Below are 20,455 nucleotides of genomic sequence, written 5' to 3' on the forward strand. Positions count from 1 at the left end.
TGTAAATCATATGGTCAGGATGCAATACATATTATATACGGCTGTGTGTATGTATACACAAATAGAAAACAGTTCTTACAGGGTTGGAAGGGGAAGGTGGGGCAGAGGGGGGGGAAGAACATTCTTGATGTGAATGATAAACCTGACAGCTGCTATTGTATAAGAGCTGTACAATATATGCCACTTGAGACTCAACACCTACACACTAATTATTTTCTTGAAACTCCCATAGCAAGTTAAATTAAGCCTGAACTGAAAAGAGGAAAAAAACGCCATCCCAAACATGTAAAGAAAGACTGTCAGAGAAGTTCTGGAATGAAAGTAGATTACAGACTTATTAATATTATTATCTTTTCTTTTTATTATTTTATTTTCATTATTATTTCATTAAAGTAGTTTAGTTTCAACTCACAAATCTCAATCTGTCTCATTTTCTCTCCTGTCTGAAGGGGAGAGAGGAAAAAGAGAGCATCTGTCATTCATTCAGCGGCCGGTCCAGCCCAAATCATGACAATGACAAAGTTGAACAGTATAAATGAATGCGGGGCCCATTTTAGCTGTGAGACTGTCAGAAAACATGCCCACACCTATACAGTTCGAGTTGAGATTGCACAGGCCACTGTAATTCTGAGTCTGAGCATTTTTTTTGTAAGCTTACAAACATTCCTTAACAAACTAGCATTATTATCATGCATTCCTCCCTCCACACCGATTATCTGAGACAGGCACTCCTACTCTTGCTCCACCCAACACATTTTTAGCCAAAATACTCCTATGAAGCCAGTTATTGACAAGTCAGATTGTGACTAATGTTATTAACTGCCACACAAATTAATGGCAGGACTACATTACAAAACTTCCATAGCTGTAACTAGAGCTCATTTCCTTGATTTCAGTGGAACAGTTAAGAGTCTTAAAATATCTATGGATAGTCTGAAATTAAAGAGTGGTGTGTAATGCAAAATTATTTTTATAACTGCAACATTCCATTTATCATCTGCCAAATTGGCACCTTAGTTGGTAAGACTGTCAAACTGGAGAGGATAAGTCTCTCTGACTAAGTCTGCACACGTAACTCCATTTTCCTATTTCAACCTAACGAACTGTCAGAATTCTTATAGATGGAATGAGAGGTCTATTCAGGAATATGTTAAGAGTTTTTAAAAAATCCTACTATTAAACTAAACAAATAATGTTATGAGATGATTGTCCTACCTGTTTTTTCAAAAATTGATCTTGTAAGGCAGAACACTCCAAGTGCTGAGTTCTTAAGGAACATTACTTTGCCATTTAATGCATACTGAGGCATTTACCTCCTATTTCCTATTCAGGCAGGAGGTAAACAATACAGAGGATGCTACACAGATAATTCAAAGAAAGTGTTACAGCATTGACATTTCACTGTGTGTTTATTTGAATATGAGGCATTAGAAATTGCTGGAAATTTTAAAGAGCATAAAAACACGTACACATACAGCTATTACACATTACGTCTAAATCTGAAGCTTTAGGAATAGCGTAAGATATCTTTTTAAAATTTTCTTAGTTTTGGTATTTGACAGAATAGCACTGTCACTTACATGAACATAAAGGTCTTCCAAATCTATGAGATTATGTTGCAAAAGGACAGCAGCAACTCTGTATAAGGAGGAAGGTGTCTCACCACTTGGATCCTAAAAGAGACAAGATTGCAAATTTAAGAAAAAAAGCAAAACAGACCACTGCAGAAGGTCAGGAAACAGAAAAGAAACCACTCAAAGTTCAGATGAAACAAACTAACCCACAGTTCTCCTTGTTACCATGTTATTTAACTGCTATTACTACAAAGCCACTAGACTTAACTGCAGTACACAATCAGAATTTTCAGAAAAAAAAACCATTCAATTATCTTCACACCTTATGGTGCTTGTATGCAATTACTAACCATACACCTAAAAAAACCTTGAATATTTTACTGAATGTCAACTGTGACTCCCTTGCAAACACGCTTTTCACTCCTGGGGACAAGTCTTTTGATTATAATGTACAATCTCTTCTTTAATGCCAATCCGAAGCGTTCTCCTCTAAAATATGTCAGAGGCTTCCACTCAAATCATTAAATTATTGCTCTTTATACTAGAATTTTACAATTTAGAATTTAATTTTTATTTTAAAAACAAACACATTTACAGGAAAAAAAAGCTGTTATCACTAACTGCAGTTCAACACTGAGTACCAAACAACCACCAAAACCAAAAATTAAGAATGGAAATACATTACCTGATAAAATTTGAATTTGAACCCAAGGATATGGCATAGAGTTTGAGGTTCACACATGTACATGTAAGACTCTATCAGTGGTACAAAGAAGTCATCATACTCAGGCCTGCACTCATAGACTTCTAGGATAATATCCAAAACTCTGTTCGGATCAAGGTTAAAACATCCTAGTAGAGAAGAACAGAGAAGAAAAGCTTAACATTGCTACTTTTTGTCTTCATTCTGTTAACAAACCACAAATGCATTAAAGTTAATTCTCTTCAGTTAAAATTGTGCCTGGATTTATCTACAGCAAAGCAATCTGGATCATCTGTAAATACAGGATCAATCACTTTGACTTACGTTGAAAATTGAAGTAGGCAGAGATACTAAACAGGACTTTCAATTCAGATTACAGAAAGACTAAAAATTACCATTTTACAGCGAGCATTTAATAAGTAAAAACCCAACCTCACTAATACCATAGCGACAGCAAAAGGCATGGGCTGCGTCCTCTCTTCTTGTGCTAGCACACGTATTCATGCTGTCACACAGATCAGACAGCTGGAAACTAATTGTTTTACACCCCAAAAATTGTTCTAGTTTGAGCTAGACCCTGATCCACCTGGTTGTACTGTCCTGTCAATCCAGTGTTATTGACAGCATTAGGGAGAACAGTTTGCTTATTTTGAGGGGAGCGAGTGCAAGTACATAGATCAGCTTAAGCCAATGTTGTAATCATACCTGTATTTTACTATATAAACTTTTCCACCAAAACTCCAGGAGACATGCTCGAGACAGAAACATTACTTATATCAAAAGAATCCACATCTAGACTATTTTCTTCATTGTGCCATGAGAAGTTTTATCCAGGCACATCCACTATGCAGATATATAGCTGCATCACTCTTTCCTTCCCAAAAGCCATTTCCACTACACCAGGACCTACTGCAAGTCAGTACTTTGAAAGAATTGACAATTTATAGGAAGTCTATTTCCAATTCCTGAAATTCCAGAAGCAGAAAAGTGTTTTGTTATGAAACTCCTCAAACTGAGCACATGTTTTTTACCATAATAACTAGCAAAAATATTATCTTCCCTAGGTCTCTTACGAAACAAGTAATATTATTACAGGGATTTCATAGGATCAGTCAAAATTTTGTGATAGATGAAAAATTATCTGTTATAAAATAGCAGCATAGTTTTTTGACCATTACTGCACTGCTACCATATGAAACAGGTACTGGAGCAAACATCTATATATTGTCTAAAACTCTTTATTCAAAAAGGGGAATTACAGATTTAAAACATGGGGAATTATAGATACTTCCTGGGTTTAGTGCATTTTGCACTTTGGTTGTGACACTCGCAAAGATTTAGCTTAGAAATATGGACAAATCAAACAGAACTAGATAAAAGAAGAACATTTACTACTTCTCATTTCTCTTCACTTGTTGAACTTCTTTAAGACTAAAAGAGTATTCATGCATTGAATAGAGTACCTTAAAATAGCAAAATGCATTGCTTTGTTATACTCCAATCTGCCTGTTAAGAGATGACAAGCACATTCTCAACAAATACTGCTGAAATGAATCAAAATCACAGCATGCATATTTGAGGTTGTACCATAAATTCAGTATCTAAATTAAGTTTAACTACATAACATTCCCAAAATTAATTTTGCCATAGAAACAGGAACTTCCAAATGTCATAATTCTGTCCAAGGTAATCTACCAATACGTGTGTTACTATCACACCACATGCCTGCATGACATATTATTTGATCCACAGATGATTTCAAACAGCAGTCTAAAGTCACTCTCTGTAGTTATAAGACCATGTAGGAAAACCAGTGCCCACGTTCCTTAAAACAAATTCCTTACCTATTAAAGATTTGATATTTTCAAGGATTAAATCACTAGTGATATTTCCAGATAAGTCTTGCCCAAGTTCTGCAATGAGCTTTGCATAACCTTCATTCTCCTCTCTTAACAAATTAAACTTCTGTTGCTTATAACTGCAAATAAACAGAAATTACACACTATTGTGTAACACATGTCCACAGTGAAGCTTATTTATGCTCTTATCAATATTAAATTTGTTATACAAAATCCTAATTTTGAACATATTTTTAAGCACTTGTCATTTACTTGAGCTATGGCAAAAATTACAGAACACAGTACAATGAATACCTGCAAGGTAGCAAGCAGTCTCCAAACAAATCCAGCTCTTATTTCAAATGCAGACCATTTAAAAGCAGTATTATGCTTATACTTAACAGTAAAGCTTGTTCTTACACACTGTGCTGGAGAACTGAAGTGTAAGAGTCCGTGCTTAAGGACCTATTCTAGTTTCAAAGGGTGTTCTTTGAGATTGCAACAGAAATATTGGATGCAGAAACAAAAACCACACATACGCCACAAAAATATATCCTGTGTTGCCAAAACTAATATAACTGTATTTGCTTATTTATGAAAATATATGCCTATGCTTAACTAATACAACAGCAGGAATTAATTTTCTTATACTTTGTAAATTCGTATTTTTCACAAATTAAATATTTAATCTGCACATATGGAATCACTGTAGCAAAAGCCATAGCAATAGCTGACATTAAGAAAGATTTTACATTTCTCAAGTTTGAAAACTAAGAGGGCTGACAAGTTTAAGTGCAGTAAAACACATTTCCTAAAGAAAACAGTATTTTTACTAAAAGAAACGTTACACACTGTTAGCAAACATTGTTACCAGATTAATTACCATTGCCCCTCACCACCCACTCCCCAAACAACCCGTGCCCCAAAACTTACAATAGTTTTGTCTTTATTTTAACAGATTTCTGATTGAACTGTTGAGACTGCTTGATAAGTCCTAATGACTCCAGTGTCTCTGGATCTAAACGCTCCTTTAGGACAGTGTCAGATACAAGATACTAAAAAACAGCAAAAACATACAGCAAATTTGTCAATTAGAAAGACCTAGAAACCATCTGATTATTACTTTAGGCTACATACATGTTCTGACTACAAAGAAACCAATACTAAATGCATGCTGCTTCAAACATAGAAGCGGACAAAACTGAGAAACTACTTAACTGATATTGGAATTTTACAGCGGTAGATTTCATATACAAAAGCACCTTGAAGAAACAAGTCCTAGAGCCTAATTGCTGGTTACAAAGTATACATTGCATAGCATCTAGGGATATTACCACCAAGAACTGCATATTTACAAAGCTTATACCCATCCTCTCCCATATTCTGGGGGAAAAGCCTTATTTTCATATACTGAATTTTCCTACAAATCAAGCATATTCCATGTGGTTACGATTGCCGCTTCTAAAGACAGAGGAGGTTGCATAAAGAAGTCCAACTCAAAACATACTTCAGAAGCAAAATTTCTGTTGAACTGACCGGAGGAAAAAAATTTAAGTTCTCTCAAAGCCCTTCAAAGAATTCAAGGGACAACGACATTAGTCTACCATAACACTTCGAAGATGCATTTTTAAATGATTTGGGAATTTGATAAGACATTCTAATAGTTATTTCCTCAAAAAAAAGAAAGCAAAAAAGCAAGCTCCAAAACGCTCAGATTTTTCTTGTCAGATTTTGGCATATACTTTTTTTTTTTTGACATATACTTTTACTTTCTAAAGCGCAACTTACCAAACAGGCTAATACCAGTTGGGTAAAATGATCCCTCTTGCTCTTTTCTTCTAAACAACTTGTTTCAATATCTAGTATAAAAGAAGGTGGGGAAAAAAAAGGAAAAACTAAATCATTACTTGTGAAATTTATGAGTTTCTTCTTTTTATAACTATTCTGACAAATACTAATGATAACACCATGCAAAGTAGTTTGTTTTTAACATGCTAGCTTCTTGCCACTTTCTACCTACCCACCCACCTTGGGGTCCACATAATATTTTGATGAAAATTCTGAAACATCCACAAGTCTCATGAGAAGGTAAAAAAGAAACCACAGAAATGCCATGGTAATTTTTCTTGCCCTTCTCTCTGTTGCAATAAGGTTTATAGCAAGCATTAAGAATCAATAACAAGGTGCAAGAAGATTTTTCTTGTGCTAGCACACGTATTCAACGAATTGCTGAAGAGAATGGCAAGATCCTAGTCTTAACGTAATGCTCTAGTCTCTTTCCCTGTGTCTTCAGGGTAACTACCATTTGATGCCTGGTCTGCAGTCTTTTACTAGCTACGATTCTGTACTTCCATTCTTTTCTTTTGCATTGTCAACTACTGAATGTAATTCATAAATTTACTCCTGTGGGAAGACAGGCCATAAAACAATGGCCAAGGAAGCACACCTGTCTAAAGCACATCATTAAAGGAAGCGAGGAGCTGCAGAAGGAGTGGAAAACTCATTAAAAGAATGTAAGGCAGACATTACAAAAAAACCAAACCAAAACAAAAAACCCCACAAAACCAGCCCCACACATACCCAGAGAAAAACTAGACCCATAGAGAAAACATCAACAACAAAAGTCTGATAAAGAAGGCCCCAAACAGGCTGAAAAGCAATGATGTAGCAGGGTGGCAGCAGAGGCAACAGACTTGCCAGATCAGTCTGGACCCTAGCAGCCAAGCCTCTCAGCCAAAGAGGAATCTGCAGAAAAACATTAGTCCAGGGAATGTGGGTAAGTGGATAAATCAAATTCTGATATATTGAAACACACTAACTACAAGATGATGACATTAGAAAAAAAATCCTGATAGTAGCAAATACTGGTTAGAAGGGAAAAGCATTAAAGGAAACTCACTAAAAACAAGCAAGAAATTGTCAAGTGTCCTTTGCCCAAGAGTTTGAAACCTAGCTCCTTAGCCATACTGTTTCTCTACTACTAGTGGAGGCGTGGCATTTGGCAACATACTAACTTGGAGGGAAGAAAAAAAAAAAAAGGAAAAAAGGGTAGGCAGATACACCAGTTTTAGTTATTCAAATAGTTCAAGAAGAAACTAATCTAAGTTCTCTAACCCAGCTTAAAAAACAAAAGGGTATCAGTATAATACTGCATTATAAAAACTAATTATTACCAAAAAAATATACAAGTACACAGAATGAAACGTTATGAATAAAACAGAGTCAGAATTCATCATTTAGATGTTACAGAAGTGAGGGTGCATATGCAAACTTAATTAGATCCATCTCTGCACAGGCAGCCACAAAACAGAAGATGTCACACTCCTTCAGTATATGGAACAAACCAGGATCTGTGATGAGCAGATTGTCAAAAGAATTTGCTGAAAATTGTTGAAAAAAAGAGAGATATAGAACAAGATAGAAACTGCAAGCAGTTAAAACTATGATCTGGAAAAAGAGTACACAGGATTAAAATGCTAAAAACATGAGAGAAACTGCTCTGGATCAACATTACAACATAAAAATCCAGAAGTTATTACCAGAATAAGCACAAATCTTTAAAGCTCGCTCAGTTTGCACACAGTAACTTGGCAAACGATGCCATTTGTCTTTAGATTTCTGGACAATTAGTTAACAGTGACTGAACAGAGAAAAATATTTACAGAACACATTCTGAGAACGGGGGATCTACCTACCAGTAAGTCAACTTTTATTTAAAATACTTATAAGAATGATAACAACACTACGTTGCTGATTCCATTAGCTAACATCCAACATTCTTACAAGCTAGCTCCTGTAACTATTCTTAGTAGATCAATTTCCACTGCCTTTAATAGGTAAACGTCTGGAAACTACAACAGAACAAAGCAGAATGAAAAGACATTAATAACTGAGATACAAATACACTGAGAAAAAAAATCAACACATGTTTTGTGAAGAGAAGCCATGCTTTACAGATCTAATGAAGTTTCCTGAAGTCAACAAGCAAACACACAAAGCATGTATTTCTCCAAATCTCTCACAATGCTGAAAAGGAAGGGAACCCAACTTACCTAATATGCAGAATACATCAGCTAGAATGGAAGGCATGTCTTCCCGAAATTCCTAAAAAGGAAAAAGATCACACCTAGTGAATACAGAAATTCCAATATGTAGACTTAGAAAATTCTTATTCCATTACATAAAACACTTCATCATAAAGTAAATTCAGATTAATTAATAATGTGATTATTACCAATTATGTAATAATAATTAATGTCATAAATGATTAATAATGAAGAGGCTCAATTATTGACTAATATCTAACATAAATGCTGTACTAATTATTGATATGTAATGAAATAACATCACATTTTAATGTAATTTAAAAGAGTATCTAGTGGCCAGGGACAAAACCCTCTGGTTACTACCTCCATTTCTGTAGCACAATGGAACTCCCTGTGTGAAGAGCAGCACCAGCCTGTACAATAAACTATACTTTCTCAGGCACCAAGCAAATTACAATCCCCTACAGTAACTAAAGATCAAACATTATCATGTGCTAAGTCAGCCTTGACTTCTCTCTAACCCAATGCAGAAGGCTAAAAACCTAAAAAGATTATTCTAGAATAGATGACTGCAATACGTACTTTTTTTTCATGTTCTATATATGTCGATCTATACAGCAATCTAACAACTTACAAATAAGAAATCATTTCAGAGGATTTTTAAATGTTGTTTGTTTTTTTTTCCCTCTTTTAGGAACACCAATATTTGGTAACCTTAGAAGTTTAGAGGTAAATACTCTTTTCCCTACTTTCTCTAGTTATTCAAAGTATTTTAAGAAAAACCTTTTTCAAACAAAAAATAAGTCTAATGCATTATTTTAAAGACAATCATGGGACTTAGACATCTCAGTAGTAAAATGGCAGACAGGCACATCGCTACACTGTAAGAAAGATGTAAATTATAAAAACCAGTAGGTGGCATTACAGACATGCCGCATAAGCAAGTGAAATCTATTTTTAGCATTTATTAAAAACTTTAGTCTTCAAATGCCCTTTAAAAGATTATTTAATTTTTAATTTATGCTAAAATTAATATACCTATTCCTTACCACAAAAAGTAGGGGAAGAAACAAAACCCTGATAGATTACATGTATTTCAGGTGCACACAAATGAAGAAAAAGGACTTGCAAGAATGACTTTTTAGACAGGGAAAACCAAGTCTGTTGAATATCATCCTGCTTGACTTTCATTTGGACTTCTGTAACAAACTAAAAATTTAGTAAGTATGCAATTATTACAAATATATACTTACTATGATATCACCGAGAACATTAGAAGCTTGATCATGCTTTAAGTTACCTCTGACAACATGGTATGCAAGCTCATACAAAGCCTGTTGGATATCTGTTGAAAGAAAACAGATGATTAAGGAACATACTAGGTAATTCTTGGTCTAGCTTTTAAAGCAATGTTTACACTAATGCTGTAGACCTCAGACACCCTACAAGTAAAGAGGATATGCTTCTCTTACCAATGAGGGGGATTACTTTATTACTGCTGATAGCTTAAATTTGAGCAATATCTAAGACTTCACGCAAGCAGATAGTAAGAGATGATACACTTTCCCTAGAGAGTTTATGGAGTAATAGTAAAATGGGATGAAGAACTACAGTCCTGCACATAACTTGAGTCTTGGCAGTTGGTTTAACAAAGACATCTGTAACTTATAATTCTCATAAATATCACATTATCCATATATAAAAAAAAGTATAATACATAGAAAACATTCCAGTACTTTTTCTTAATCATATCTCATCACAGACATGTAATTGGAGAGAAAACACTTAACAAGGATTTTATTTTTTTTTAAGGAAAGTCTCCCGTAACTGAAGAATGTTGTTTTACAAAAGCTTATATTAAGCTGAAACACTGAAGAGAGGTACTGCATTTGAGGAAAAATCTTGCAATGTTAAACATAGTGGTTGCAAAAGCAGCAAGGACAAAGAAAAAGAAAACAATATACTGAAATTGTCAACCTCTGTCCAGAACAGAGTGGCCTGTCTTCAAAAACTTTGGGAATAGTGATTTTGCTTTGTTGAACAATAAATTCTTCTTACTTAGTAATATTAATTATTATAATTTACATTGAAATATTTTGGTTTATCTTTTCTGCTATTACAGTTGCCCATTATGACTATATTAGCAAGAACCCAAAACACTATCTGAGCAGCACAGCACATTTGTGGTCTTAGTAACATGGAAGCTTTTCTTCTGCAAAGCAAATAAAAATTTAATTTTTCTTTAAACACAAAAGATCTCTTAAAGTGAGAATTTAAAACTTAAAGACAGCAGTGTTTTTCACTAACACAGGAGAAAAAGTCTGTAACTTATGTACTGTAGTAAAAATTACTTTCTGCAATATACAACCACACTTGCATACATCAGTGTTCATACGTTTAACTTCTAAAAAAAAAAATCTAGTTGTATGTTGAGTTTCTAAAAGGAAATTCCATTTTCTACAGCACCAATGAATACTGGACTATCCCGCCACCACTTACTACTGTCTAAGAAATCTAAGAAAGCTGGACATCAGAAAGCAAACCTAGTTGTGGATATTTGTATTGCCTTACTATTTGTAGTATTCACCTTTAGCACATACTGATGGTCACTGCATATGAATGTTCCAAACAGATCCATGCAGAGATACTGTTTCCAGGCTTTTTTTATTGAATTAAAAACAACCAAAAAACTACACAACTTACCTCTGAAACCCATATTATCATGGCTTTTGTTTTCACTGAGAGCGCGACATAGTTGCACACTGAAATAAAAGAAATAAAAAAAATGAACAAACAAAAATAGTTAGATATTAGCATACACACACAAATGCTTTGGGGCTCTTCTTTTGTTGTTCTAGCTAAAGTAATCTTAAATTTGGGCAGTTTAAATGGCTGACATTTTAATTTTCATAGAGTAAACTCACAGAAGTTACACAGCAAAGAAATGCAAGACTCCTAATAGACCTCATACATACATACATCTCATATACTTTAAAAAATATTCTTCCTAACATTACATATGCTTACACACAGAAAAGTGATAACACTAGGTAATTTCAATCTGTGAAAGGAAGCCTAGAAGCGCTAGCATTAACCTAATGTTGTTAGCAATGAGGAAACACTTCTCATAGAAATATTATGACTACGATAGTTTTCAAAATCTGGCTTGCAAAAAATTTTTTTTAATATTAAACTATGTGCAGAATTTCCTGATGCTATGCTGTATCAATGGCAACACAGACTTTTAGCTATTCTAGTCACTAAGAGATTCCACTATAGGATGCAGAGACCTGTCATGTTACATTGACTTTAGTCACTCCTGGGGCTCCCTCAACTAAATTAGCCATATGTAAGAAGTACACTAAATACCGTACAGACTGTTCATGAAATAAAATAATAGTTCTGTGTGTTCTAAAGTAAATGCTTAAAGAGCAGGCTTCTCCACTACACTGATGGCTTAGAAATGGACATAGTTCCAAGGTACAAGGATTTTCCCTCTCTTCTACCACCATGGTCATCCCTGCATGAGGCTTCAAAAGCAGTTTCACATTTAAAAGCAAGAGTATTTTAAAAGAGATAGTGATTTACCTATATCGTAACAGACAGTAACAAATATTTTAAGAGCTTTCTTCACACTTGCAAATTTTCAAACAAGTTTCACATGTTTTTCATCAAAAAGTCTTTCATGTGCAGAAACTGATGACAGTATCAGAGCTACATCCTATTCCTACATAAAATGGCAAAACTACAAATTCCTGTGGGAGCGACTTTCAAGCATGTTCTCAAATAAGGCAGGTATGTACAATCATTACAGAGGCTTATCATGAAAAATAAACAGTAAAAAAGGATCCTGTAGCAATCCGTTACTCATTCTATTTGTATCCTATACAGTTTATTACCTCCCTAGCCGCATTAAACAGATGTTCCAGCAATCAAAGGATTATAATTCGCAAATACAAGGTATACGCACCCTTTAAAGACAGCTGGAAATAGGGCAATTTCATGTGTAATGTAATCAGCAGAAACATGCAAGCTCAGCAAAAAGCAAAGGTATGGCTAAGATGTTCTAAATGCTATTGAAGAGAATACAATATATTTGGAAATAACCAGAAGAGAGACAGGAAAACAGGAGAATGGGTAATTTATTTTGTTTTTCATGAATGGTAAGTGCACTTTTTAAAAAAAGAAATAATAGATTATTTTTTTCACCAGCTGTCTCCAAAGAGTGTATCAATTTGCTGTAAGTCAGATTTTCTTAAATTTTAATTACTGCTCCCCCATAAGGAAGTTACCCTATAAGCACTCATTTCTAATCTCTGTATACAAATAACAGCAAAGTGAAATATTTGATTCCAAAAAATTATCTGCCGTGATGCTCACTTTGACCCCTATGTCATAAGGTGATATCATCAACCAGGTTACATGAGGATCAACCCTGTCTGTTTGGACTGAAAAGTTCATTTAAGTACATCTTAATACAAAATAAGAGTTTTAACCTCTTCCAACTCCTTTTTCAGCAATACCAAAACAGTACTATCAACTTGACTTTAAGACACAAATCTGTTTGATCAATGTAACAAGAAACCCTATTCAAGATCAGTCTGTAAAACAATTTGCTTTATATTTGTAATTGTAATGTAAATTTGTAATTGAATTTCCAATTTAATAATTTCCAATTATTAAATTGGGGGGGGAATTAAAAGTTTCTTTTTGTGAAAATCTACATGGTTAAGTTTTAGTAGTAGAAAAGAAGATGCTGGTACTACTCTGGATCTAAATTAATAATTGTGCTAACATTCTTTCATACAGCAACCCCATTTCCAAAGGAGGCTGACCTTTTCTGAAGATGCTGTCAGGCAGTACAGCTGAGCTGATTTAATGGCTTGTTGCTGCAGAAATGGACACTTTCACCAATACTTCCCTTCCTGGCCGCACAGTTCTAGCGCTCATACCGTTAAATCAGTTAAACTGACAAACCCGGCAGAAAACCAGTCAAAAAAAAAAAAAAAAGTCTTCTGCCAGCTTTGCAAGTTGAAGCATCTTACCAGGAGGTCAAATAAGCAGCAAAGAGAGCCCTGGTGAACGAAACCAAGGCAGAAGCCCTCCCTTCCAGTACCAACAAGCTGTGAGATTAGTTCATCTATTCTCAACTAAGCGCATCATAAATTAAAATCAAAACGCTTGCGTGTTCACAAGAATAAAAATGTCAATATTAGTATGATTAATCAATTCAGAAAAAAGACACAATACTTTCCCGCTTACATTTCCATTGTCCTAGGCACTGTTTATCAGGTCCACTTTTCAGTTCAACAGACTCAAACTGTCTGTTGTCTTAACCATTAAGAGTTTGTTTGAAACTTTTACTACACTAATCCTGTAGTTCATTGCTGCAAGCTTAGGATAGAGAACTCACCTACCCTACTAAAATCTACATCCCTTCATCCAAAGATAAAACTGTATAATACATGTAAAATACAATTAAAAAAAGGGTAACGTAGAAAGTACGTTAAAAAAACAAAACAAGACACAGAATCACTTCTGAAAACCAAAGTTTCAAAATTAAATTTTTGAATTATGGGGTAGATTTGTTTAAACAACACATTCTGAAGCAGCTTTGAGCACCTATCAAACAAGTTCGCATGGCAGAGCCAGCAACTGAACCAAAGCCTCACAATTCACATACAACGTCCTATATCCTCAATTACACTCCCACACATAGTATAAGGCAGTAATTATCATGAAGTGCATGTGCCTGCAAACATTTACATATATGCATAACTTAACTGATCTGGGTAGTTCTCTAGTTGAGATAAAGTACAATCAACTGCATTTTGCAGTCGGGATGGCAAAACTACAACTCAACTCTGTTTTCCTGAGTCTCGCCCTTTAACTCAACACTGTAACATTCTTCCTGCAAATAAAGTAACAAGCATGTTGGTAGTGCTTGAAAGATCGAGTCTCGAAATTTCACATTCACAGAATCTTAAGTTTCTTTAGTTTACTTTGAGGCTTAGCATACTGCATGAACTGCCAGCAAAGTACATTATTAAAGCCCTACTTCCCCACTAGAGCGTCCTCGTGTTTAATCTATAACAAAACAAGGCAAAGTATCAGTCTAATAGTAAGTACTTGCCATTGTATGCATATTACAAACATCCATATGGGCTACAGTCATAGACCAGCACCTTATTGTGGAGCACACTGTACAAAACACAATTTTGCTACAAAGGACAGTATAAGTACATACAAATAGGCCTACAAGGAGTCTAGACTGATCAGCATAATAAGCAGTCACACACGGATTCCAACTTAATCTCTCCACAATATCCGGCAGTAACAAAACAAATGCACAAAATTTAATAAAAATGTATTTAGACAGAGATGGGTCTGGACAAAATAGAAAGTGACAGATAAGATGACCACATTGTGACCAATTTATAGTTTTGGCAGCTAAGAACACCTGAAACTACCACATGATGGACATTTATGTATTTGTATTAGATATTACTACACATTAGTAGCTGAATTAAATTCAAAGCATTTACAGTTTTGAACAAGGTCTCTGAACAATTTCTAGGAAGTGAATGGTCACCGCTACCTAAGCTCTATGATGCTGCCTTAACATTATGACACTCTAAGACACATACAAAATCCTTTCCTTCTGGTTTTTGGATATTACAGTTATATCACAACAAACTGACAACATTACTAAAAATAAGCTTGTTTCTCACAGCAAAAGGTCACTTTAAAACTAACTTCCTTAGTGGATTTCTTTAAAACATCCCTATATTTTGTTTTCTTTATAAAACAATCAAACTTTTTCTTCCCCCCCACCCACCCCACCCCCCACCCACCCACCCCAATGACAGTATCTCCCACAGACTACAGCAATATTAAAAGTCTTGTATGTTTCCAAGCACAGGCAGACCACCACCATACCACTCACTATTACATAAGAAAACATACAGAGATCATCTTAGGCATCCATTATTAATCACAGAAGAAGCTGAAATGCCAAATAAACCCAAAACATTTACTTCTCCCAATACAGTTTCATATTCCCCCAAAACATAAAGTTGTGGGTTTATCTAGGTAACTAGTAACTGCCAAATACTGTCTCGGGCTGATCTAGTCAGATCATGTACGCCATTTCATGCTACAGTAAATAATTTTTTTTTTCATAAGACTAATCTTTTCTTTCTGCTAAATATTTTTCCTGTAATCCTTGCTTTTCAATAAAGTTGGTATTTGTCTCCCTGCAAATAAACCCACCACTTTGTTTAGAAACAAAACAAACCCCTCCATACAAGAGCGAATGTTCTCTGACTTCATGTATGGCCTTTATTAGACCAGGCTTCCATAGAGTAAAAAGAAAAAGAAAAAACCAACCCACCCAAAAAAATCACCACCACACCCACCTTTTAAAATTTTTGAAAATCCTGTATTTGGTAGAATTGTCAGGTTTGCCCTTTTGCAGTATCCTTCCCCTCCCCGCTTTTCTAATTTGTTTATCAATATAATGCATTGTCTTAACTTTAAACCACAAACCCTCAGATGGGAACTGTGGCCTAGACCTAATTTATATTTCTGAGCATATTTGTATTAGATAAATAATTAAATAAAAATAAGAAGTATCTTTTACATTAAATAATGCCTAAAAATATTTCATGCGTTTCAGTTTTGAAAGAGAGCATCACAATTATATTTTCCCCCAGTAAAACAGGAGATAGGAAGTTTTGGAAAAAGAAATGCAAAGTTACACACTGAAGATTCCCCCCAAAGAAGTTACTTTCTTAAAAAGTTCTCTAAATATTGGCTACAGATACATTGTTTTGCTCCTAGAAAGTAAGTTCATACACATTCCACATGCTTATAGAGCGATCACTGCAAAAACTGACAACTGTTATCCAGACGCAATCACATTTCTTTTAAAACACATGGTTTCTTTTGCAACCTACTCTTTAAATCATGCCTGGAACTGGGAACTGCATTTAAGCAGTATTCCAAATAAAGTGCAAATGCCACAAAAATAGGAATTTAGCCTATTATTTTGTTTTATTGGTCAGATTAACAATTTCTCACCATCATGGTTAAGACATACTGCTCTAGGGGGAGGGGAGAATCATAAAAGGTTTCATCATGGTCAAAAGCTAAGCTAACTTACCTCTTACACAGCTACAAGTTCTCAGAATTCAATGCAAACAATGCAGTTGCCATTAACTGATCAACTATGAAATTTCTGTCCTCATGCAAACTCCATACAATCTCAGTGATCATAATAGGGTAAGTTACAAAACCCAGAGTCATATGTGACTACTTCAAGCAAAAATGATTTAATAACCATTACAGAAAAGCTAGCAAGTGCATCTACATATAGATAATGTTATGTATAAAATGGCAATCTGTGTTGTTACAGTCATTTGTGCATTTCTGAAAGGCGTCAGTACACATTTACACATTTTATTTTTTTTTATGCATATAGAAGTTTCTAAACACTGAAGTTCAATAAAAAGGCCTCTGTGCTTATTGCATCAACATGGCCATGCTGGATGGAAATTCTGCTATTGCCATAAAAATCTTAAACAGGAGATTAAAAAGGCAATGCAAACCTCAGCATTGTTTGGGGGCTCCTGAACACTTATTACTGTTGGAAATGCAGGTATAGAAGAGATTTTCATTGGCCTTGTATCATTCACATCAAAACATGTTAAACTTACGTGCTAACGTGATAATGGTTCTAGCACAATCCAAAGCCAAAAATAGCATTACTATAAAGAGGGGGCCCTTCACTACAAAATGGAGGGTCTGGGGAGAATGGTGTTTTGTGCAAGGAGCCTCTACGTCCTCTATTCTCTACCCCACTACCTTTTTCTTCATGCACAGGGAAGATCATTACCATAGCTGCACAACCTTTTGAAACAGATGAAGAAAAGAAAATAACAAAAACAGTGAATATCAAGAAGCGTTTCTCAAAGTCATCCTCAGACACCCTTACTTGAAACTGCAGGGTTTTATAAGTTACAACAAAAAAACAAAACTGCATGGAAAAATTAAAATAAGGGCATCTAAAAACAGACAGTTAGTACACAGGACACGCTTGTCCAAGCTTACATAATAACACAAAATAGACAAACTAGTGAATAAGCCCCTGAACTGATGTAGTCTTGAAACAATGCAGGCAGCACAGTCTGCGAACACATCAAGTTAAGATTACTTAAAACAGATACACAGAAGGCCCTGAAAGGGAAAGCTCCTAGCACACCTGGATTGATTTGGGAAGTTGCAACCAGACCCTTCAGCACACAAAAATTACCTTGTAGGATGAAGAGGAATGACTAGCTCATCCTACCTTGCCTGAATCAAAGAATACAGCGATAATCACCTCGGAATAGGTAGAAAGGTGGGAACAGGCGCCGAGACCTCTGCCAGAAAGGTCAACACTGTGAAGCCAGCGAAGCAAGAAGGCTCCGGGCTCCATATTACCACGGGGGGCCGGCTAAAGAGAAGCCCGACACCCGATAAACCTGACACTGAGGCAGGAAGGGGGCGCTCGGGGCGCGGGCAACGGGCGCCAGGAGAGCTAGGCCCAGCTACCGGGGCTGGGTTTCGGCGGAGGTCGTTAGCAACCCACAAGGGAGGCAGGGCCGGATAAGAAGGCGGCCTGGGCCCTCAGCCCGAGCAGGATTTCGTCCCTAAGCCCCAGCAGCAAGGACGCAGCCCCGAGCGACGTCCTCCCCGCCCGCTCCCACCTCCTTCGCCGCCCCCCCGCCAGCCTCCCTTGGCCGCTGAGGCCCAGGCTCCCCGCTCCCTCACGCAGGCCGGCGGCCTGCGGCGCCCCATCGCCTCCCCGCGCCAAGACCCCGCACTCACAACTCGTTCTTGCCCCCTTTCTCCCAGTTCTTTATCCACTCGGCAGGGAGCAGCGCCGCCATCTTCCCCGTGTGGCGCCGAGAGCCCGGATGGTGGAGCAACGGCCCCGGGTCAGAGGGGACGCAACAGCCCGCGAGGCACGACGGGACGCGGACGCGCCGTACCCTGGGAGACGGCGCGCGCCGATCCATCGCGCATGCGCGCGCTTTGGCCCCGCCCTCTCTCCGGGCCCCACAGCGGCCCAGGCCTCTCCGGGCGCGGCCCTCGCCCCATCAGGGCCCGGCGCTGGTCCGCGGCCACCGGGGCTACCCCGGTGAGGGGGGTGTTAGCACAGCCCGCGAATTAAAACTCCCGGGGGCTAGGGGAACCTGCTTGTCATTTATAATGGGGGATTCAGGGTAGAGCCGGGTGTAATTTTGTCACGCAGCTCGCTTCACCACGTTTGTGGAAATGCTGCAAGCAAGGAGTTTCACAAATGCAGAAACAGTTCAGGCAACACACCGGGGTCGCTTGAGCGTGTTAGATGCCTTTAACGTTTATGTGACACAAAACGTCCTCATGAATCCTGTTTCAATCTGTAAGAACGTTGACAGTTAAGAACAGTTAAGACCATTCCTTTTCAAGTTGTGAGCTCACAAGCCAGATCCCAGCAGCATCATTTGCAAACAGCAAGGGTTTTTCTTTTGGGGGAAAAAAAGCAGATTCTGTGATGGGAACAAAGCTCTTCTCTCTCCCAAACCGCTGTGGTGCTTTCCATCGCTGTCCCGGGTTGAGCCACACAGGGCTAACTTCTAATGCTGGGGAAAACTGCACTTTTAGAAGACTCTAGTGTCTGAATTTGTGAAAATACTTACTTTATAGTCGGCTAGGCTCTGTGGGATTCAAGGTCTCAGTATTTTCGAGCCTTGCCTGGTGCAGGGATGAGGAGGAGCAAGGCCTGGGCATTTGACCCAGGCTGGCCAACAGGGTTATTTCATACCATGAATGTCACATTTGATATAAATTAGAAAGTTTGCTGCATAGTTTTTCTCTTCCTTGATGGCAGGTGTCCAGAGAACTCCTTGCCCCAGTGCCAGACCCCTGAACCCTTCCCTTCCTCCCAAAACTGGTGTGCTCACAGTCTCTGACATTTGCTGTCCCCTGCTGGGAGTGCACAGCTTCTTGCTGATATAATTGGCTGAGTATAATTCTTGTATATCTTATATTAGTATTGGGATTAATACTGATTCTTTAGTATTACTGTTAATTATTTGGTCTTATCCTATTAAATCTATTTATATTTCAACCCTCATGTTTCCTTGCTTTCCCCAGTTCCCCTTTCCAGATGGGGAGGGGTCATCAGGTGATAGAATAATTGTCTAAATGACAATAAATTGTTATGGGTTTTCTCAAACCATAACAATCACCACTCCCCGAAAACGCGGCAGAGCTGCCAGCTGCATGGGGCACCCGGCCGAGGAGGCTCCGTCCCAGGGTGGGAGTTGGCAGGGAGGCAAGCGGACAGCAGGCACCTCTCCTCTCTTGAGCCACCGCCCCGCTAATGAAGCAAAGCTGAAGAGACATAAACTCTTTTAGGACGTTGCCTTCCTATGGAAGCAACTCTTTCCCCGAATGCACAGCGACCCAAAGCCAGGCGTGTAGGGAGCGTGCGGCTTTGCAGGGATGCGTCAGCAACCGCCTCCAAGCAGCAGAGCCAGCGTTACTGACTGGCCAACAGAGAGCTAACATACTGAACCGGGATTTAAAGAAAGGCCTGTGTGAGCTGATGCAGGCGGGATGCAGGAACAACCACAAAACCATGGATGAAAGGCAAAAGACAGATTTAGTCTCAATACCTCGTAGATCGGGGAATCTCTGAAGCAGCAACAAGGCAGAGGCGCGCACGCAGGGGATGAAGGCACCGTGGACCGAGAGTCCTTGTTAGCGAGAGTGTCCTTGTTAGCAAGAGAGTGAGCGAGTGAGAGAGCGAGAGCTCAGACTTGCTGTTCTCACCTGTATTTCAAGGATTCAGGCAGGCGTAGTTTCCACTGTGCTTTGATCTTCTTCAACAGCGGGGCAGGAATCTCAGGCATGTTCAATAAAGTGCCCCTGAGTCCATCACAGGCCTACATTATCTAACTGTGGATGTTCTACTTGCCGAACACATAATACTAAACAACAATTAGTGTGATATATGTGTTTTCCAGCACCCCACATGGAAGTCACTTGAGCATGTTTATAGTCCTCCTCACTGATTTTCTCTTACTTTCTCACAAAGCCTTTAAGGGAAGTAAAGAAGATGGGATGCTTTTCAGAACATCATCCACCTGAAACTCGTGTGGCCCTCAACTAGTCCTTCAGGGTATTTTATTTGTTATTCAAGTTCTGCATATTTGGAAAGCATTAAGCAAAATAGTGCATGGCTGGGGTGCATGCACACACGTG

The 20,455-nt window shown here is 37.7% G+C and overlaps 1 protein-coding gene across 2 annotated transcripts in view; it reads right to left on the bottom strand.

Moving 5' to 3' along the window:
* Window positions 1–18,180, bottom strand: part of THOC2 (THO complex subunit 2) — a 53,526-nt gene extending 35,346 nt beyond the window's left edge. For both annotated transcript variants that reach the window (XM_063345366.1, XM_063345364.1), the window contains exons 1-9: window positions 18,032–18,180; window positions 10,865–10,923; window positions 9,415–9,506; window positions 8,168–8,219; window positions 5,904–5,974; window positions 5,049–5,170; window positions 4,122–4,255; window positions 2,260–2,426; window positions 1,581–1,673 (exon numbers count right to left, since the gene is read on the bottom strand). In XM_063345366.1, the coding sequence (XP_063201436.1) occupies window positions 1,581–1,673; window positions 2,260–2,426; window positions 4,122–4,255; window positions 5,049–5,170; window positions 5,904–5,974; window positions 8,168–8,219; window positions 9,415–9,506; window positions 10,865–10,923; window positions 18,032–18,093 (852 nt within the window). In that variant the 5' untranslated portion in view covers window positions 18,094–18,180. The remainder of the gene's footprint in view (window positions 1–1,580; window positions 1,674–2,259; window positions 2,427–4,121; window positions 4,256–5,048; window positions 5,171–5,903; window positions 5,975–8,167; window positions 8,220–9,414; window positions 9,507–10,864; window positions 10,924–18,031) is intronic.
* Window positions 18,181–20,455: the final 2,275 nt, after the last annotated feature.

The sequence above is a fragment of the Chroicocephalus ridibundus genome, chromosome 9, assembly GCF_963924245.1.
Source record: "Chroicocephalus ridibundus chromosome 9, bChrRid1.1, whole genome shotgun sequence".
In the NCBI taxonomy this organism is placed as follows: Eukaryota; Metazoa; Chordata; class Aves; order Charadriiformes; family Laridae; genus Chroicocephalus; species Chroicocephalus ridibundus.